The 15,887-nt window shown below is 52.3% G+C and overlaps 6 protein-coding genes across 6 annotated transcripts; 2 read left to right on the top strand and 4 right to left on the bottom strand.

The window, feature by feature from the left end:
- Positions 1 to 124: 124 nt before the first annotated feature.
- BU26DRAFT_608258 (cytochrome P450) lies at positions 125 to 1,940 on the bottom strand (the record flags this gene model as incomplete). Its single annotated transcript, XM_033835830.1, has 5 exons — positions 125 to 765; positions 815 to 1,429; positions 1,490 to 1,649; positions 1,700 to 1,825; positions 1,887 to 1,940. 5 exons carry the CDS (start codon positions 1,938 to 1,940, stop codon positions 350 to 352), a joined length of 1,371 nt encoding a protein of 456 aa, XP_033679718.1. The 3' UTR covers positions 125 to 349.
- Positions 1,941 to 2,331: 391 nt separating this feature from the next.
- BU26DRAFT_84708 (uncharacterized protein) lies at positions 2,332 to 2,899 on the bottom strand. Its single transcript, XM_033836401.1, has one exon. It carries the CDS (start codon positions 2,766 to 2,768, stop codon positions 2,472 to 2,474), a length of 297 nt encoding a protein of 98 aa, XP_033679717.1. The 5' UTR covers positions 2,769 to 2,899; the 3' UTR covers positions 2,332 to 2,471.
- An 846-nt stretch (positions 2,900 to 3,745) lies between these two features.
- Positions 3,746 to 8,006, bottom strand: BU26DRAFT_522498 (uncharacterized protein). The gene is made up of 5 exons (XM_033829801.1): positions 7,678 to 8,006; positions 7,091 to 7,602; positions 6,775 to 7,040; positions 4,227 to 6,725; positions 3,746 to 4,171 (listed from the first exon to the last, which is right to left on the bottom strand). Exons 1-5 carry the CDS (start codon positions 7,914 to 7,916, stop codon positions 4,001 to 4,003), a joined length of 3,687 nt encoding a protein of 1,228 aa, XP_033679716.1. The 5' UTR covers positions 7,917 to 8,006; the 3' UTR covers positions 3,746 to 4,000.
- A 149-nt stretch (positions 8,007 to 8,155) lies between these two features.
- On the top strand, positions 8,156 to 10,056 carry BU26DRAFT_490747 (kinase-like protein). Its single transcript, XM_033826061.1, has 2 exons — positions 8,156 to 8,437; positions 8,493 to 10,056. Exons 1-2 carry the CDS (start codon positions 8,191 to 8,193, stop codon positions 9,620 to 9,622), a joined length of 1,377 nt encoding a protein of 458 aa, XP_033679715.1. The 5' UTR covers positions 8,156 to 8,190; the 3' UTR covers positions 9,623 to 10,056.
- On the bottom strand, positions 9,777 to 10,866 carry BU26DRAFT_490745 (nucleic acid-binding protein). Its single transcript, XM_033826060.1, has 2 exons — positions 10,558 to 10,866; positions 9,777 to 10,498 (listed from the first exon to the last, which is right to left on the bottom strand). Exons 1-2 carry the CDS (start codon positions 10,693 to 10,695, stop codon positions 9,995 to 9,997), a joined length of 642 nt encoding a protein of 213 aa, XP_033679714.1. The 5' UTR covers positions 10,696 to 10,866; the 3' UTR covers positions 9,777 to 9,994.
- Positions 10,867 to 11,005: 139 nt separating this feature from the next.
- BU26DRAFT_522496 (chaperone protein dnaJ) lies at positions 11,006 to 12,756 on the top strand. The gene is made up of 3 exons (XM_033829800.1): positions 11,006 to 11,244; positions 11,324 to 11,412; positions 11,469 to 12,756. The coding sequence occupies exons 1-3, from the start codon at positions 11,173 to 11,175 to the stop codon at positions 12,553 to 12,555; spliced, it is 1,248 nt and encodes a 415-aa protein (XP_033679713.1). The 5' UTR covers positions 11,006 to 11,172; the 3' UTR covers positions 12,556 to 12,756.
- Positions 12,757 to 15,887: the final 3,131 nt, after the last annotated feature.

Here is a 15,887-nt window from a genome sequence, read left to right as displayed (position 1 = left end):
AACCGAGTATTTGGTGCAGGCATCAGCGATCCCGAATTACCCTATCCGTTCGCTATATACTAGAATAGCTTCCATGCCCTCAATCTGGCCGTCCAGTCGTAATGAACAAGAAGTCGTATCCTTCGCAGGGTATCGTCGCCCAATAAACTGCCCATGACAAACATTCCTCCCATGCGTTTCTTTCAATGAGCGATTACAAAGCGAGTGTGTAAAGAGTAGATAGGCAATACCTCCATGACAAGCAGTGCATAAATAGAAAGCGACGGAAACAGAAACAATCTAAATAGAAGTCGAGGCGGTCGTTGAAGAAGTCGAGCGAATGAGGCTCCAGTCAGCGTAGCTGACGCACTCAAATATCCCTCTTCCTCATCTCAACCCTCGCACGCGGATCCGCAAACACCATCTCGTCAATCGTCCACCACTTTGGCTTCTTCTTCCCCTCCGCAAATCGTATATCATATTCCATCAAAAACCTGATAAGTATCATTTTTATCTCGTTCGCTGCGAAGAACCGTCCTGGGCAGGCCTGCTTGCCATAGCCAAAGTAGAGGTGGTTCCTATTGGTGGACACCATGAGATGGCGCGTTGACTCGCCCGGCTGCAGGCGCTGGCGGTAGGAGCGGAAGCCGTCGAAGGTGTCCGGGTTAGGGACAACGGAGGAGTCGGTGAAAAGGGCGGATGAGGGGAACGCGAGGTGTGTGCCTGCGGGAATGTTGGTGCCGTCGGAGAGGGTGAGGGGTGTCAGGGCGAGGCGCTGGGGTGATACTGGCGGATATATCAGTAGAGTTTTTGGAACGCCTTGAAAGCAGCTTACAGAGCGTGAGTGGATTGCACCGCTGCGACTCCCGTAGGAAAGAGTCCAGCTTCCATAGCTTCTGAAGGTCTTCTTTGCAGGAATGATTGGTTCCGCCAGTGATCTCCATTATCTCCTCTCGTAGTGGCGCAATGTACTCAGGATGAGCGCAGAGGTCGAAGAGGGCAGCTGCAGTGGCTGAAGAGGTAGAATGGATTGAAGCTAGGGAGAGGAACATAAGCCGTGGCGACAAGCTGTTTAGATCCGCTTCGTTTCCTTGCGCATTGCCGATCATCCATTCGAGTAGCGTACTCTTCTCCCTGGATATCTCTTCTTTGCTTGATGATGCTGCACCTCGGCTCATGTATTGGGCAACTATGGGCGCAACGTGCTCTTTTGCATGCTTCAGATTTTTCCGGAGCCGATATCGTGTTGGAAGGGTCCATGCAACGATTGGATGAAGGAAAGGAGGGAAGAGGCGCATGATAAAAGCTGTTGCGAAGACGTTGATGGGAAATTCCAAGCATAGTTTCAGCCACGCATCGTCTCGGCATGCAGGGCTTCCAACAAAGACTCGGGAAGAAACTCGAGCCACCATCTTCTGCAGGATGGGCTGAATGTCGACCGGTTCCCATTCTGTGACGCGGTAAGTCAATGAGGACGAGAGTCATTACAAGCGGGCTACTTATAACGCACCGTTTATTTGCGGGACATCGTGTTCAAAAGAAAAATCAAGCTCTTCTCTTGATCGCGAAAGGAAGGTCTTGAGATTTGGAGTCAAGAAATTCTGAACCACGCGAACATGTTGATCGCTGTCCAAGAGAAAAGTGCTATAGGTGTACGATCCGAGAATATTCTGAGATAACCGTTTGCCTCAATGAACGTTACTGGAGCAAGACAACGTACCTGCACCTGCGAGTGAACATTGCTCAACTTCGTTTTGGGGACGAAGCTCAATTCTTCCAGGTACTTATTTGAAAGGACGAGTAGGTCCGAATCCAGTCGCTTCACAATGAAGCAACTGTTCTTGAACTGACGTCGCGGTCAGTGTATGTCAGACCACGAGTGGAGATGTTGACTGACCTTCTCATACCCTTCTTGTATGATGCGCCTGGAGTTTATGATGAAGCGGTATCGTAAGAGCCATGTCGGCTCACAAGCACGCCGCCCCGCTGTGGGAGCATCGATTCTACGAGAAAGACCGGCAAAAGAATAAATAGCTAGAATGGCCAATATAAGGTAGAGACCATGTCGATGAGCCAAGACATCGATCGAATTGAGAGTCTCGACTGCGTGCCTAATATGTTGATGCGAATGTGCTTGAAGTGATCCGAAAACAGTGTCGTCGCAGGATGAGTTCAGGAATAAAGGCGATGGGAGAGGTTCTGACCGTGACATCGTGAGTAGCGCGCTCGGGCGAAGGTTAATGAGTGACGCCCGAGAGCGGGACTTGTGCGAATTTATGAGTATCCAGTGGGCGTGGTAACCCCTGCTACGCTGTTTTACTTGGCTTGCTTCGCTATCAAGTTGACAGTGCAGAACTCTCACACTATGTATAGCTGCACTTTCAAAAAGTTAAGCGACCACGAGAAGGCTTCTTCGGCACTTACTGGTCCACATACTCGCTCGTAGCCGTACACCTTCGCGTATTTTCATCAGCTCACCAAAGCATCCGCCACTATCGGCGAGCCTTTCTCACGCGCCAGTGCACCTCTTCCTCAATAGGCCTGGACCTCCCAACCCCGGACCCAGGAAAGGGGAAACGATAGCAATGCAGGTTGTCGCAGAAACGACCCAATGGCAATGCGGTGTCGGCAAGGCTAAGACGTATGCCGGTAGCTGATCTTCCGGGGAGCAGGCTGCAAGGTACCATGAGGCAAAGGCGGACCCACATCGGCTCCATCCCGTTTACTGTGTGCGGGTGACTCGCCAGAAAGATAACGATCGAGATACGAGGCGATTCTGGCCTGTCCATCCGCTGTCCAAGGGATGAGGCGCGCCTTCACTGTCGAGGTGGACACGTAGAGCTCATCGTTGCTGATCTCCGAGCAGCTTCCCCAACTTAAACAACCTCGTCATCGCTCTCGTATCCTCACATTTAACCATTGCGCCACCTGCACCCAATCTTCAGTCTTGCTTCAAAGCTCATAATTCCGAATCATAGCCGATCATATGATCATACCCGTGTTGATATCAACTTTAAACTTTCTTTTCTCGGTCTTTCTCAATGCAGTACGTCAACGTCCGACACAACAAGGGTCAACCTTGGGTGCCAAAAGCCCAAGCAATGCACCAAACCATCTCGAGGCGGATCTTCTCGCGGGAGTCACGTTCTGCCGAAAGTGTGACCCGTCAAGGTTCGGGCCTTTCCTTTTGACGTTGACTAGTGAAACAGCGGAGCAGAACGCCGCCTTTTGCTCGCCAAAACGAGAGCATCCACCAAAATCCCACTCTTCTGAAACATTTCTACATTGAGCTGTCATGCAGATACAGTCGAGGATGCGTCTGCCTGCCATATTTCGACGTCGTGCCTGCATTGTTGCACAAGCCGTCCAGTAGGTAGGAGACGACGTCCAGAAAACAGGACCTCGGATATGGCACAGTCTGTGTGCGATCAATCCCTGAGGTCGTTCATTCATCCGAAATTGCTGAGGCTACTGCCGACGCTCTAGCGAGAGGATCAAAGCGTTGGCTAGTGTGAAGATCCATGGCTGTAGCTCGTGATGACAATTGTGACTGTGCAGCAGTCACAGTGGATCCGTGCCCAAAATGGAAAGCGTCGTGAGCCCTTGTTACTCCCCATCGTGGCTCGTCAATAATTTGGCCGGTGGTTGCGAAACTTGGATTGAACGAAGCGTGGAAGCTCGCGATGCGAGGTTGCTGTCCATTGCAAGTCGCTTACGACACGCTAGGGCAAAACAAGCTAGTTTAATATTGATTCTCAGCGTGAATGTTTCTTTGCGACTGGTCAACCACAGCAGGCGCGGTTGAGATCTGGAAATGTTGGCTGGATGCGGCAAGCCTTTTTTCTTTGAGAAACAGGACGATAATGGCATAGCAACGAAGCGATGAAAAGAATCATTATGTAGCATCCATATCCTGGGACCTGTCATGCAAGCCAACCCAACGCCGAATCCAGCATCCAACTGGAACCCCCACCCAGATATCACATCCGTCATAAGCCTTATCATCAACATTTCATACACGTCACGCTGCCGCTTGCACAACTTTGAAGCCCTCTGCGAGCATCTTCTGGATCTCTTCGTCCTTGTGTTGCAGCTGGCCTAATGTGAACGCGACATCATTCCAATGCCTCTCGCTCTCCACTCGCGGGAGCCTGGCAGCAAGCTTGTTGGCGAGCTGCTTGGCATGTTTGTCCTGTAGTTGATTAGCTGGATTTCTCTGTGAAGGGAACGGTAGTCCGGAAACCCACCTTCTCAATGAAGCCAGACAAGAACTTTACGATCCTCTTGAATGCGTCTTCGTCCAACGCCGTGTCGGCGCTCAGCACGCTAAACATATCCACAAATTGGTTGTACACGGCATTGTCTTTGGTCGCAAGCTCAGAGAAGAACATACGTGCCATGTCCGCAATCTTCTTGTCGCTGTCTTCGAGACACTTCGCCATCTCACCCAGTTGACCCTTAACCTTAACCTGACCGGCCAAGATAAGGAAGGTCAGTGTCATGAGGCATGTGCGTTTCACACTCGGATCGCCATCATTGAGGCGGCGGTAAAGGAAGTCGGTGTTCTCATCGATGAGGTGGTTGAAGCAGACCGCCATGTCACCCAGCGCAACAACAAGGTTGCTGCGAACAACAGCATCTTTGCTTCGCTCGAGGATAGTGAGAAGGAGACCGAGGTTGCCTTCGCAATATTCCGAGCTCACGCACATGAGCTTCGCTAAGCAGAGAGCGGCTTGCGCCTGCAGTGTTGGATGATTGTACGAGGTGTTATTGGCGCAAATGTCCGCCACGAGGGGGCCGAAGTTTGCGAGAAGCGACTGCGGACCGTAGAGAAGCTCGCGTTCACGGATGTGGGCAATGGCTTCAGTGAAGTCGTCCTCTGTCGTGCCGGCCATGAGATCAAGTTCGTCGGCTTCCTCTGGAGCAGGAGTCTGCTCTTTGTCGGCTGACTTCTTTCTGCCTTTCTTCACGGGCGATGGGTTCTCCGCCGCGAGGGACTTGCGTGGTGTAGGTGCGGTCTTCTTTTCCTTCTCAGCTTTTCGTCGCTTGAACTCCAGCTCGCAGAGTTCGAGATGGACAATCTGCTTAATGGCTACATGCCCCACAATGAACAGCAGCTGTGAAAGAGCGAGTGCAGAGTTCTGCTTTGGGGGTTGTGGCTGAACTTCCTTTGGCGGTTCTGGCGCTGCTTCTTCAGCTGGACCCGGCACCTGGCTGGCCTCCTCCACATCTGATCTACTCGATGAAGGTCGTGAGGAGATTCGAGGCGCAAAGACGTACTTGATCTTCCGCCGGAGAATCTCTGAGCAGAGAACATCGGGGTGTTTCGACAGGACGTAAATAGCGCTTATGGCCTGTTCCGCAACCCCAAACCATTCCTTGTTATCCGACACGATCTCGCACATGGATGCTAGCCTCACTAGTACGGCGTGGTCGTTGGGCAGCTTGACGGCTTGTGTAGGATGTGCACCGGCGTTCTGCTTGCCAGGCGGGGGGCTTATTCGACGGAGCGCAATGCAGGTATATCGAGCTAAGCCAAGATCTCGTCGACCAAGCTCGCCCAGGCCGATACGCAAACACGCTTCCATCTCTTGTACAATTATGTTGGAATCGGCAAGCGCAAGCATACCTAGAACGATGATAGCGCCCCGGCGTTGATTCTTCGATATGTCCTTCTTTTGGTAGCCATACACCTGCCAGAGTTTCTGAACAACAAGCTCATTCACAAGCCCTTGCTTCATCATTGTGCTGAGAAGTTGCTCCAGAGATGTGAGCTCTGCGGGCGTCGTGCCGAAGGTAAGGCTAATCATGTTCTTCGCAATATAGTTGGCGGAATCGTTCGCGTTGAAGTCGGGAGGAGCATCGAAGAATAGGCCCTTGTAGCACTCAATGAGGTGAGCCTGGACGCCCTTGCCCTCATCGCTGTTGCCCTTAGTCCAGATGAGGCGCAACATCCTGCGAATACCAGTGCGAGCATTGGGAATCTTGTAGGCGTCGATAACCGTAAAGAAGTCCATCGCTTCAATAACCTCACTCTTGTTCTTAGAAGAGAGCAGCTGCGTAACAACCTCAGCTGCCTCGTCCACGACTTCGATGAACTTCAGAGCCTCTAGATAGTACTTTCGGGTCTTCTGCAGCATGTCCATCATCTGTGCGGTCGCAGCCTCTTCTTGGACTTTCTTGATGGCAGCCTCTTTCTCCTCCTCAGTCATTTCCTTGGGGTGCTTTGGCGCTTCAGGTGCGTCGTTTTCGGCCTGCGTCGCGTCCTGCAGTAGTGTCTCGTCCACCGTCTGCTCCCCAGGCGCAGGCTGCTCTCGCAGTTCTTCGGGAGGTTTCAAGGCATTAATTTGTGCGTCGCACTCTTCCAGCCGGACGGTCCAGTCTTTGGTCGCAAGTAAGCCACCATGAAGCGCCGTGAACGGGTGCGTTGAGACGAGTTTTGCGAGGAGCTTGATCGCATTTCGTCGAACATTACTGCTCTTGTCTTCAAGACTCCTCGCCGCCAGCTCCGCAACCGTCTGTCGCCGTTTGGGGAACTTCTGCTCGAGATCGCAAAGTTTGATGTATGCCTGAATGACTCTACATCGGCAGTACGGATTCACGTCTAGAAACCTCTCCTCGAGGACATCGAAGAAAATACGGACCTGGGTCTTGTGGTTTTCGCTTCGGTCGTCTCCGTCTTGCTTGCTGAGCATAGCTATCAAGTTGCCGCAGACATCGATCATCGCGCAACGGAGGGTGTACGACTGTAAGCGTGTTAGGTCTCAGAGACTCCGCAGATTGGAAATATAGTACCTCGCTGTCTAGCAAGTTCGCAAGTAATGTCATCTGCTTTATGACCAGGTGCGGAAGGAGTTCCGAGATCTTTGTCAAGAAAGTCGAAATAGACTTCGGCCCTTTCTGATCTGTGCCACTGAACTCCTTGTTACTCACGTCGCGGAGGACTTCTTCGGTGAGCTGAGGATAATCATATTGCTCGGCAAGAATTTGCAGGAACTCAGCCATCGGCTCCGACAGATGCTCGAAATAGGTCAGACTCTGATTGATGGATGTCTGAGCGGCTGCATACGAGCATTAGTAACCGGTATTCAATAATGGCATTCCGACCTACTGTACGCATGCCCGTGATGCTTGATCGCAATACATAGCACTCTGAAGCAATGCATCCGAATCGCTGTGCTCTTTACCCTCGCCTCGTTCTCCAGAATGTAGTAAACCGGCTTCGTAAACAGGCCGATGAAGGTATCCCGTTCCGATGTGGTGACGAATATGCGTCCCAGTTTCAGCCTAAGGACCTTGCTCATCCTGTCGAGGGCCGTCTCAAGCTGCGCTGACGCATCCCAAGTACCGTCTTTGCTCGCTCCAGATTTCGACTTGGCGCCTTTGCCCCGACCTCGCGCTGCCGGCGCAGATGCCGATTTCTCGAGGGCTCTTGTCTCCACTGCTGATATCGTCCACCGGAGCAAGAAGCCGTACATCTCCAGTATTTGTTTGTGGTGTGGTAGCGCATCTTGCTCCTCCGACTCTATGTCGGCATGCACGATGTCGGCTTGTGTTGATAATGCGGAGACAATGAGGTCGAGTATCTTTCCGAGCGTCGCTGGAGGAATCTGCGAAGAGTATCTGGATCGTCGGAACAGTTCACAGTCAGGTTCTGTTTTCCACGTCTTCGTATGACCGGGGATTGCGGGAACGCACTTGAGCAGGAATTGCAACGTATCAAAATATGAGCTGCGAGTGATCGCATCTGGGCTCTCTGCGACGGCGTCGACCACAGGATTCAGCTCGCTGTTGATCAACGCCGCCGACGACAGCGATTCTGGGTCATTTTCGCAGTCTTGCAGCGCCTGAGGGGCCTCGGCCGTGGCTATTGACGACGGATCGATGTCGTAGTTCTTAGTCGCCTCGTTGATATCGAAATCGACACGCGCGTCCATGATGTGCAGAATCGCTTGGGAAGAAGAAACGAGAAAGACAAGAAGAAGCGACGAAACGCAGTCGTCGCGGAATGTTTGCTGTTGTGCAAGTGAACGACGCAGGCCGCTGTCGTTCGGAAGGCGCGTCTGTGTTTGCTGGGCGCGACAATGTTTTGAATTAACCCAACACGGTTTAGCGTCTCCTGGCGTTTCGAGGCGCGACTCAAGTCCACACCACCCCAGGAAATGCCCTCACAGCAAACAAGTGCCACAACAACACCACAACGCGAGAAATATGGCAAAGGCACGCGCGCAGGTACAGCGACATCAAGACCACATAGAGGTCCACCAGGATGACGTGAAAGAGGAGGACCCAGAGGAGTTATTAGATGAAAGCGCCGACCCGCTCGAGGAAAGCGGGCGCACCGTGGACACGAGCGACGAAGAGATAGACGACTCTGTCGCTGAGGAGATTTCACGTTTTGAGGACAGCTTCGCGGGCATTAACAAGCGGTACCGACTAATCAATCGCATCGGAGAAGGTACGTCGCTCAATTGGCTCGGTTTATGCAGGGCGTGCCGGACTCACTCATGCAGGTACCTTCTCGACCGTCTACAAGGCGGAGGACTTAGAGTACAACAGCTACGACAACCGATGGGATATCGATGAACGAGAGCACCGCAAGTGGGCGTCACCTTCCAGTCGAAGGCGCTCCTCCCGCCGACCCCACTACGTCGCCATCAAGAAGATCTATGTCACCAGCAGTCCCATACGCATCTTCAACGAGCTAGAACTACTCCACGACCTGAAGAACTCCGACTTAGTTTGTCCGCTGATCACCGCATTCCGTCACCAGGACCAGGTCGTTGCCGTCCTTCCGTACTTTCAACACGCGGACTTTCGCGACTACTACCGCGACATGAAGATATCAGAGATGCGCCTCTATATGAAGAGCCTGCTCACCGCCCTACGATCAACGCATATGAAGAAGATCCTCCATCGCGACGTCAAGCCAACCAACTTCCTCTACAATCCTCAGCAGGCGCGCGGAGTGCTTGTCGACTTTGGTCTCGCGGAGCGGGAAGGTACAGACTGGCACCAGTGCGCTTGTGCCCTATCGTCTGAAGAACGACGATACAGGATTGCTCACAGCGTTTATGCGCAGAGCCAGCAAGCCGGACACCAGACATCCAGTTACCCAAAGAACGATACGCGAAACAGCCGTCGCGCAAACCGAGCGGGTACTCGTGGCTTCCGCGCCCCAGAGGTGCTCCTCAAGTGCACTCAGCAAACTTGCTCGATTGACATGTGGAGCGTTGGTGTCATCCTACTAACATTGTTAACGCGCCGCTTCCCTTTCTTCCACAGCGCCGATGACATCGACGCGTTGCTGGAAATCACTACTATCTTCGGTCGGAAGAGGATGAAGGAGACGGCCATCCTGCACGGCCAAGTTTTCGAGACGAACATTCCAAGCTATAGCGAGCACGGTCACAGCCTGGAGAAGATCATCCTCTGGTGCACCGGCCGTACCGGCGATAAGTCAGGACCCAAGAAAGAGCTAGACGAGGAAGAGAAGGAAGCCGTGCAATTCCTGTACCGCCTCATGGAGTGCGATCCCATGAAGCGAATCACTGCCGACGAGGCTCTCCAGCACCAATTTATCACCAAAGCGTATGAGGATAGCGAGGCGGAGGACGAAATGGTTGACCTCGTGGAGGTCTGAGTTGTTGTACGATAACGACGCGATGCGGCATGACTTCAGCACGTTCAGCAGCATAGGCAGGCGTATGGTTTGGAAGGAAGCATGCTATCTGGTGTTCACTTCTAGGGTCCCTGCATTTATGGGTGAATGGCCGACCGATTTGTTACTGCGATACCCTTCAGCTTTGTATGACATAGACACGTTCGGAGCATTACTTCCAAAGGTGGAGAATTATTTACAGTCGGATATGATATCTATACCGCACAAATGTTGACCTCGGGGGCTTTATCATACAATGGCGCGCCCTCATCTCTGCGGACCTCCAATGATGCTACGTTATACATGGCGTATCCTACACAAGAACCCAGATATCTCGCAATTTTGAGCATAAGCTCACGCCGTCTGTACACTCGCCTCCCTAACTTTCTTCTCCGCGCCCCTCTCCTCCTTCGTCTCCCTCCCCCTCTCCACCCTCCTCTCCTTCGCCGTCAGAATCTGCCCCGCCTGCCCACCATGCCTTTCCTTCCGACCCCCCTCCCTCCCCATCCTCTCCTCCTCCTCTGCAATCCTCACATTCGCCATCGCCTCCGACAAGCTCGGTATCTTGTACCCCTGTTTCCGCGCCTGCGCCAGCCGCTCGATGCTCGTTCGCCGCCCTCGCTCTGCCGACCGCACGTCTTTGAGCAGCCGCTCCTTGATGCGGATTTCCATGCGCTGTTCTTCAGTGAGGACGGGTGTTCTGTCCTCGACGGGCGAGCCGAAGGGCGCGACGATGGAGGTTACGACGTGGCGGATGGATTTGGAGGTGCGCCAGCCGGAGGCGATGCGGACGACGTCGCCTTCGACGAGGGAGTTGTTGGGGTCGGCTACGAGGTAGGTTTGTTCGGAGGGGAAGTGCTGGACACAGCCTTAGTACCATGTCTCTTGGACCAGAGGGTCTGTGAGGGAGGATGTACTTTTCGAAATTTCTTATTCCATTCTTGACCTGCGATGCGTACTTTGACCGCGCGTGACATTTTGCCGGCGGAGACGACAACGCCCACTTTGGAGCTCGATATGAGCTTGCGCACTATGGGTACTACTGGCTTCACCATGTTGGAGGTAGCTGGAGGGCGGGAGCGGGAGAGGTGAATCGTGTGATAGGATGGGAGCGCCCGGGCGGCGCGTCAATGGGCGAAAAGATAGGCGATAGAGGAAGACAGCAAGCAAATACGTCTCAAGCCGAATGGGCAAGAAGTAAAAGGCAGTGTTACGCGCACGTCGTCAATTAGTTGATGGCTTCGTCTCTCAGGTCCGCATAAAAGTTCAAATCCCCCGTCATTGCCAAGCCGCGCTCCGATTGGCTGGCCCGAGTAGCTACTGGCCAGATAATGGTTTCCAGCGGAAGCTCCAACTCACAATTCACGTTTAAATACCTCCGCCCCGCCCGCTTCCCTGCTGTCTCACGCCAGTGTCACTTACTTCCCCTCTTCATGTAGCTACCCGGTTCGCGACAATAAATTGGATAACTCCGTCCGCTCCTTTCGACTCTCTACTTTCACAACGCGCCGTTGCGGGCGCAATTGAGCAACATGCTCCTCCGGATATTGCTGCTTCTGGGGTGCTTGACGCTGGCTGTGCTGGGAGCAGAGGACTTTTACAAGGTACGTGGACCATTACGATACATCCTTTGGATGCAACACCTTGTAATTGCAGAGCGGTGTCACTGATATTGGGCTATAGCTGCTAGGTCTCCAGAAAGACGCCTCGGAGCGCGAGATCAAGAAAGCGTACCGCCAGCTCAGCAAGAAATACCATCCGGACAAGAATCCGTACGTTGGCCCCGCAGGCCCTCGTCCAACCTCTATGGCAACTAACGTGACATTAGCGGAGACGATTCAGCACATGACAAGTTCGTAGCCATAGCTGAAGCCTACGATATCCTTATCGACGAAGAAACGCGGCGCATATACGACCAGTATGGCCATGAGGGTATCCAGCAGCACAAGCAGGGAGGAGGTCCCCGCCAGCACCACGATCCGTTCGACCTCTTCAGAAGCTTCTTCGGCGGAACGGGGCACTTTGGACACGGCGGCGGCGAGCGCAGAGGACCGAACATGGAAGTCCGGGTCGCGGTACCCCTCCGCGACTTCTACAACGGACGGAAGACGGAGTTCACGGTGGAGAAGCAGGCTATTTGCTCTTCATGCGAGGGTTCTGGATCAGCAGACGGACATGTGGAGACGTGTGACCTATGCGGAGGCAGGGGAGTGCGGATAGTAAGGCAGCAGTTGGCGCCGGGATTGTTCCAGCAGGTCCAGACACACTGCGAGAAATGTGGCGGGAAGGGAAAGATGATCAAACATCCATGCCCTGTGTGCGGCGGCAGCAGAGTCGTTCGCGAACCGGAGACGCACGAGCTCCACATTGAGAAGGGCATGCCGCAGGGCGTCAGGATCACATACGAGAACGAGGCGGATGAGAGCCCAGACTGGGTAGCTGGCGATCTCATCGTACATCTGGTGGAAACAGAACCCCGGCTTGGACAGGAAGACCACGAACGTACTGACGGCACCTTCTTCCGTCGGCGGGGCAAAGATCTCTTCTGGCGCGAAGTGCTCTCCCTTCGGGAAGCATGGATGGGCGACTGGAGGCGCAACATCACGCACCTCGACGGGCACATCGTGCAACTCTCCCGCAAGCGCGGCGAAGTCGTGCAACCGAACCACGTCGAAGTCATCGAGAACGAAGGCATGCCGGTATGGCACCAGCTCCTCGAGAATAATGCGGAGGAGCAGTATGGCGCGCTGCATGTCGAATATGTGGTTGTGTTGCCGGATCAGATGGAGAAGAGTATGGAGAAGGATTTCTGGAACATGTGGGAGAAGTATAGGAAGAAGAGTGGTGTAGTGCTGGATAAGGAGTGGGGAAGGCCCGAAGGCCCGATCAAGATGCCGGAGCATGACGAGTTATAGATTTGGAATGAATGAATGGAATGTATACAGTACGAGTATGAGCTTTTCTGACCTGGGTGGAAAGGGGTATACCCGATGTCTTTGCGGAGTCGAGGAGTCCTGGCATGAGCGGTGCCTAATAGAGCTTATAGAGACACGGGTGCAACTTGTATTATCTGCCTCTGATATCAGTTCTGAAAGCAGTGTAAGTCGTGACCGTCCTTGCCTGCTTTAGCCTATACTAAAGCTACAGTCTTTCGCTCCACACTACGAGTGAACTCCGAATCCTACAAACCAGCCCTGACATCCACCCTAGTCATAGCATCAATACGGCCTAGCTTTCTGGGCTATCTAGTATGCTACAACCAGTCCTCATACAAGTCCTCCCTGGTAAGGCATAGACCCCCCAATCACCTCCCAGAGATGCACATTTCGGAATCTTCAGCAAAGATGTAGTTGCAGTGTACGCATCTGTTTCGCGTTCGTGCTTCGATTGTACCAAATGCAGAGGAGGATGGCGCAGGTGGGGATAGGGGAAGCGCAAGAGCGGTTGTTAGGCTTGCTAGTATGGGGGAATAGAAGCCATGCGGACGTCAGAGACGTTCTTTGGTCCAGTCATACCGGTTAAGCCTGCGAATTTCAAGAGCACCCTCATCGTTGCCGAAAGTTTGCGAAGTCTTCTAAATCTGGCGAGGAAGGCTTCAACGCGCCATATCGTGCCAGGTGCCAGGGTTCTGGCGTCCAACATCGATGCTTGATACCGTTTGTTAGAGAATAAAGAAGGAATGGTATCGAAGTCATGGGTCAGGGTAATGGCTCGTTCAGTGCAGCCATTGCTAGCCTGCACTACTACTTGAGAGCTCTCATGGCATCTTTCAACCATATAATTTAGAAGATTTGCTAGACGAGGAGACAAGACTGCGAAAAGCTATCACGGATGATGTTTAGAATTTTAGTTGCCAACATGTGTCCCTCTTCCCCTTTTTTTGGATGGTGAGAAAGTAGAAGCGGAGGAAGGCATTTCGTTGTAGAATCGCTCACTTCCGTCTGACCGGATCGTGAACGTATCGAAGTCGCAATTTTCTTACCGTGGGGCGAAGGATCCAGCGCACCATGGCTGCTTCGAACATGGCGTATTGATCTCTTTATTGGATGAGGAAAGATGAAGATTTCGAACCCATGTATGTGCCGTCTTGTACTTTCAAGTTCTAACACGACTTGGACGTTTATGTTCTTTGGAAGTCCACATACCCACATCTCGCTGCAATTTTCGGAATGAGGTAGTGCGACAAAGGACCCGCGGCAAGTGCCATGCTTCATGCAATTGGTTTATTTTCTTGATACCGGATACGATAGCCAAAAATGTTTGCGGGGGAAGGGGAGACGGCGAAGCCATGCCGACGAGCAGGGTCGATTTTAGTCAGGGGGTATTTTGTCCGGGGTTGGTTTTTTTGAGTTTCCATTGGGCCTTGTGCCTTGTGGTTTCTAAGGAGCAATGAAAAGTAGGGCGTAGGATGGGGGAGAGAAGGCATGAAAAAATCTGCCAGACAGTTTATCCTGATATCAGCAGCTTTTTTGGATGGTGTAATAAATGGGCGAAGGAAGGGGTGCTAAAGTCATACATTAGGCCTACAAACCATTTCCATCCGGTACATATAGCATGTGGCTTTAGATTCTCCGCCGTTTGGGGAGTGAAAAACAGTGAGTTCCTTCACGTTCCCGGCTGCCACCGTTCTTATAGCGCAGCGCAGGTTTCATAGTAGAGGTACTCGATAAAATAGGGAAAGGCGCAGAGAAAAGTAGTCCTACCTGACCGTATGTACTCGTCGATTCCGCTTTTCCATATGTAATTTGCTGTGGCCTTTCGAAAAACACCGAAATCCAATGGGAGCGGCCCATGGGATCCTAACACCGTTCCTTTATAATCCAAGCTGGGAGTATGGTTGAGAATCTGCTGGGGTCGAAGAAGTCGTAAACTATTTCGCGTTCGATTTTGAGTAACGGAGAGAAAGAAGAGACTGCGGTCCTTATTGCAGAGTGGACAAGGATCTTGTATCCGGGCCATGAGTCAACTAGTGAAGTACTTTTGCGCAGGATAGAACAAGGAAGAATGGAGCGGCAGACGCATTTCGAGATCCAGAAACAATTTCTCAAAACGGACTCCCATGGGAATATTCCGCGTAATTTTTTGGAAGCTGGGAACGGGAAGAAAGGTTTTCATCAGCCTCATCTTCACTCCATTTTGGTCTCAGTATCTATGCAAATGCACTTCCGTCCAGCGACACCATGCTCGGTTTTCAGACCCCACGCGCACATGACCTCCTCGGTCGCAATCTTCTAAAGAACCACAGGGATTCAGGAGAAGACAACAGGGCAACCATGAGGGAGGAGTCGCTAGTATCTTCTTCAAATACAGAGAAAGGGGGTATGAGTTCTGATACGGAGTGCCGACATCTATACGAATACGTTCATGTTCTGGACTGGTCCTACGGGACAAGGTCGTATTCTTGTGTTGCGCCGGCTAGTGGGAGAAAGATGACCATTTGGAATACTTTAGGATCTTTGCCTACACTGGGAGAAAGGCAGAGGCAAGGTCGTCCTCATTTATAGTGCGTTGTGCTTCTTTTGGTGCAGATCTTCCATGCAAATTCATGCCGGTAGCTTTTGGAGCGGAAGGCAAACGCCAAGGAAGCGGTCGCATACAGTGGAATTACTCTGGAGTTTAGTCGAACTCGGGCGGGGCGACAAGGAGCTCTACCGGCTGGAGGAGACATAAAAAAAGGAGGTTTTGAAGTCGACGTGTGGAGGGCGAAGGTTCTAGGTGCTCATACCGGCTCATCTCGCGTTTTTGTAGAACAGACGTGAAGATCCCTTGAGGAAACTTGAGTATGAGGGAAGAAGAGGCAAGAATGACGCGCCCATATGTTCCCTCTATCTGATTTTAGAATTCATGCTCCTGTCCTGGGCTTCTGTGTAGCTTTGTGAGACCAGAGAGGCCGGCAGAGAAGTAGCATTTATGAAGAGCTGAAAATTTTTAGTGAGGTGGATTGCGAGTCTGAGTCTCTGTTGTAGAATAAGGAAGCAGAGAGAGTAAGCAGCCTTTCTATGGTCATGAGGGAGGGAAGTTGGCCTTTAATGACTTGGAATGTGATTTAAGAGCAACGGATGGGGAACGAAGAAGTGATGAGAAAGAGAAATCAGGAAGAGTGTGAGCATGAGGACGAAGAGAAGTGATTAGACACGAGCCTTCAAGCAAATCAGAAAGGAGCCGTTCTAGTTGCGCACCACCGCGACTACAAGTCTCCTCCAGATGTACCCAATCCCATCTGCGCTGTGCCGATGACCCGGACACC

The sequence above is a fragment of the Trematosphaeria pertusa genome (assembly GCF_010094035.1).
Source record: "Trematosphaeria pertusa strain CBS 122368 unplaced genomic scaffold BU26scaffold_14, whole genome shotgun sequence".
NCBI lineage: Eukaryota > Fungi > Ascomycota > Dothideomycetes > Pleosporales > Trematosphaeriaceae > Trematosphaeria > Trematosphaeria pertusa.
This window is presented reverse-complemented; position numbering and strand designations above follow the sequence as displayed.

Coding starts and splice junctions, on each gene's coding strand:
- BU26DRAFT_522498 (XM_033829801.1), bottom strand. CDS start 7,916: ATGGACGCGCGTGTCGATTTCGATATCAACGAGGCGACTAAGAACTAC. Junction 7,603..7,677: donor ACGTTGCAATTCCTGCTCAA/GTGCGTTCCCGC, acceptor CCGACGATCCAG/ATACTCTTCGCAGATTCCTC. Junction 7,041..7,090: donor GCATCACGGGCATGCGTACA/GTAGGTCGGAAT, acceptor GCTCGTATGCAG/CCGCTCAGACATCCATCAAT.
- BU26DRAFT_490745 (XM_033826060.1), bottom strand. CDS start 10,695: ATGGTGAAGCCAGTAGTACCCATAGTGCGCAAGCTCATATCGAGCTCC. Junction 10,499..10,557: donor GGAATAAGAAATTTCGAAAA/GTACATCCTCCC, acceptor GGCTGTGTCCAG/CACTTCCCCTCCGAACAAAC.
- BU26DRAFT_84708 (XM_033836401.1), bottom strand. CDS start 2,768: ATGGACAGGCCAGAATCGCCTCGTATCTCGATCGTTATCTTTCTGGCG.
- BU26DRAFT_490747 (XM_033826061.1), top strand. CDS start 8,191: ATGGCAAAGGCACGCGCGCAGGTACAGCGACATCAAGACCACATAGAG. Junction 8,438..8,492: donor AATCAATCGCATCGGAGAAG/GTACGTCGCTCA, acceptor TCACTCATGCAG/GTACCTTCTCGACCGTCTAC.
- BU26DRAFT_522496 (XM_033829800.1), top strand. CDS start 11,173: ATGCTCCTCCGGATATTGCTGCTTCTGGGGTGCTTGACGCTGGCTGTG. Junction 11,245..11,323: donor GAGCAGAGGACTTTTACAAG/GTACGTGGACCA, acceptor ATTGGGCTATAG/CTGCTAGGTCTCCAGAAAGA. Junction 11,413..11,468: donor TACCATCCGGACAAGAATCC/GTACGTTGGCCC, acceptor ACGTGACATTAG/CGGAGACGATTCAGCACATG.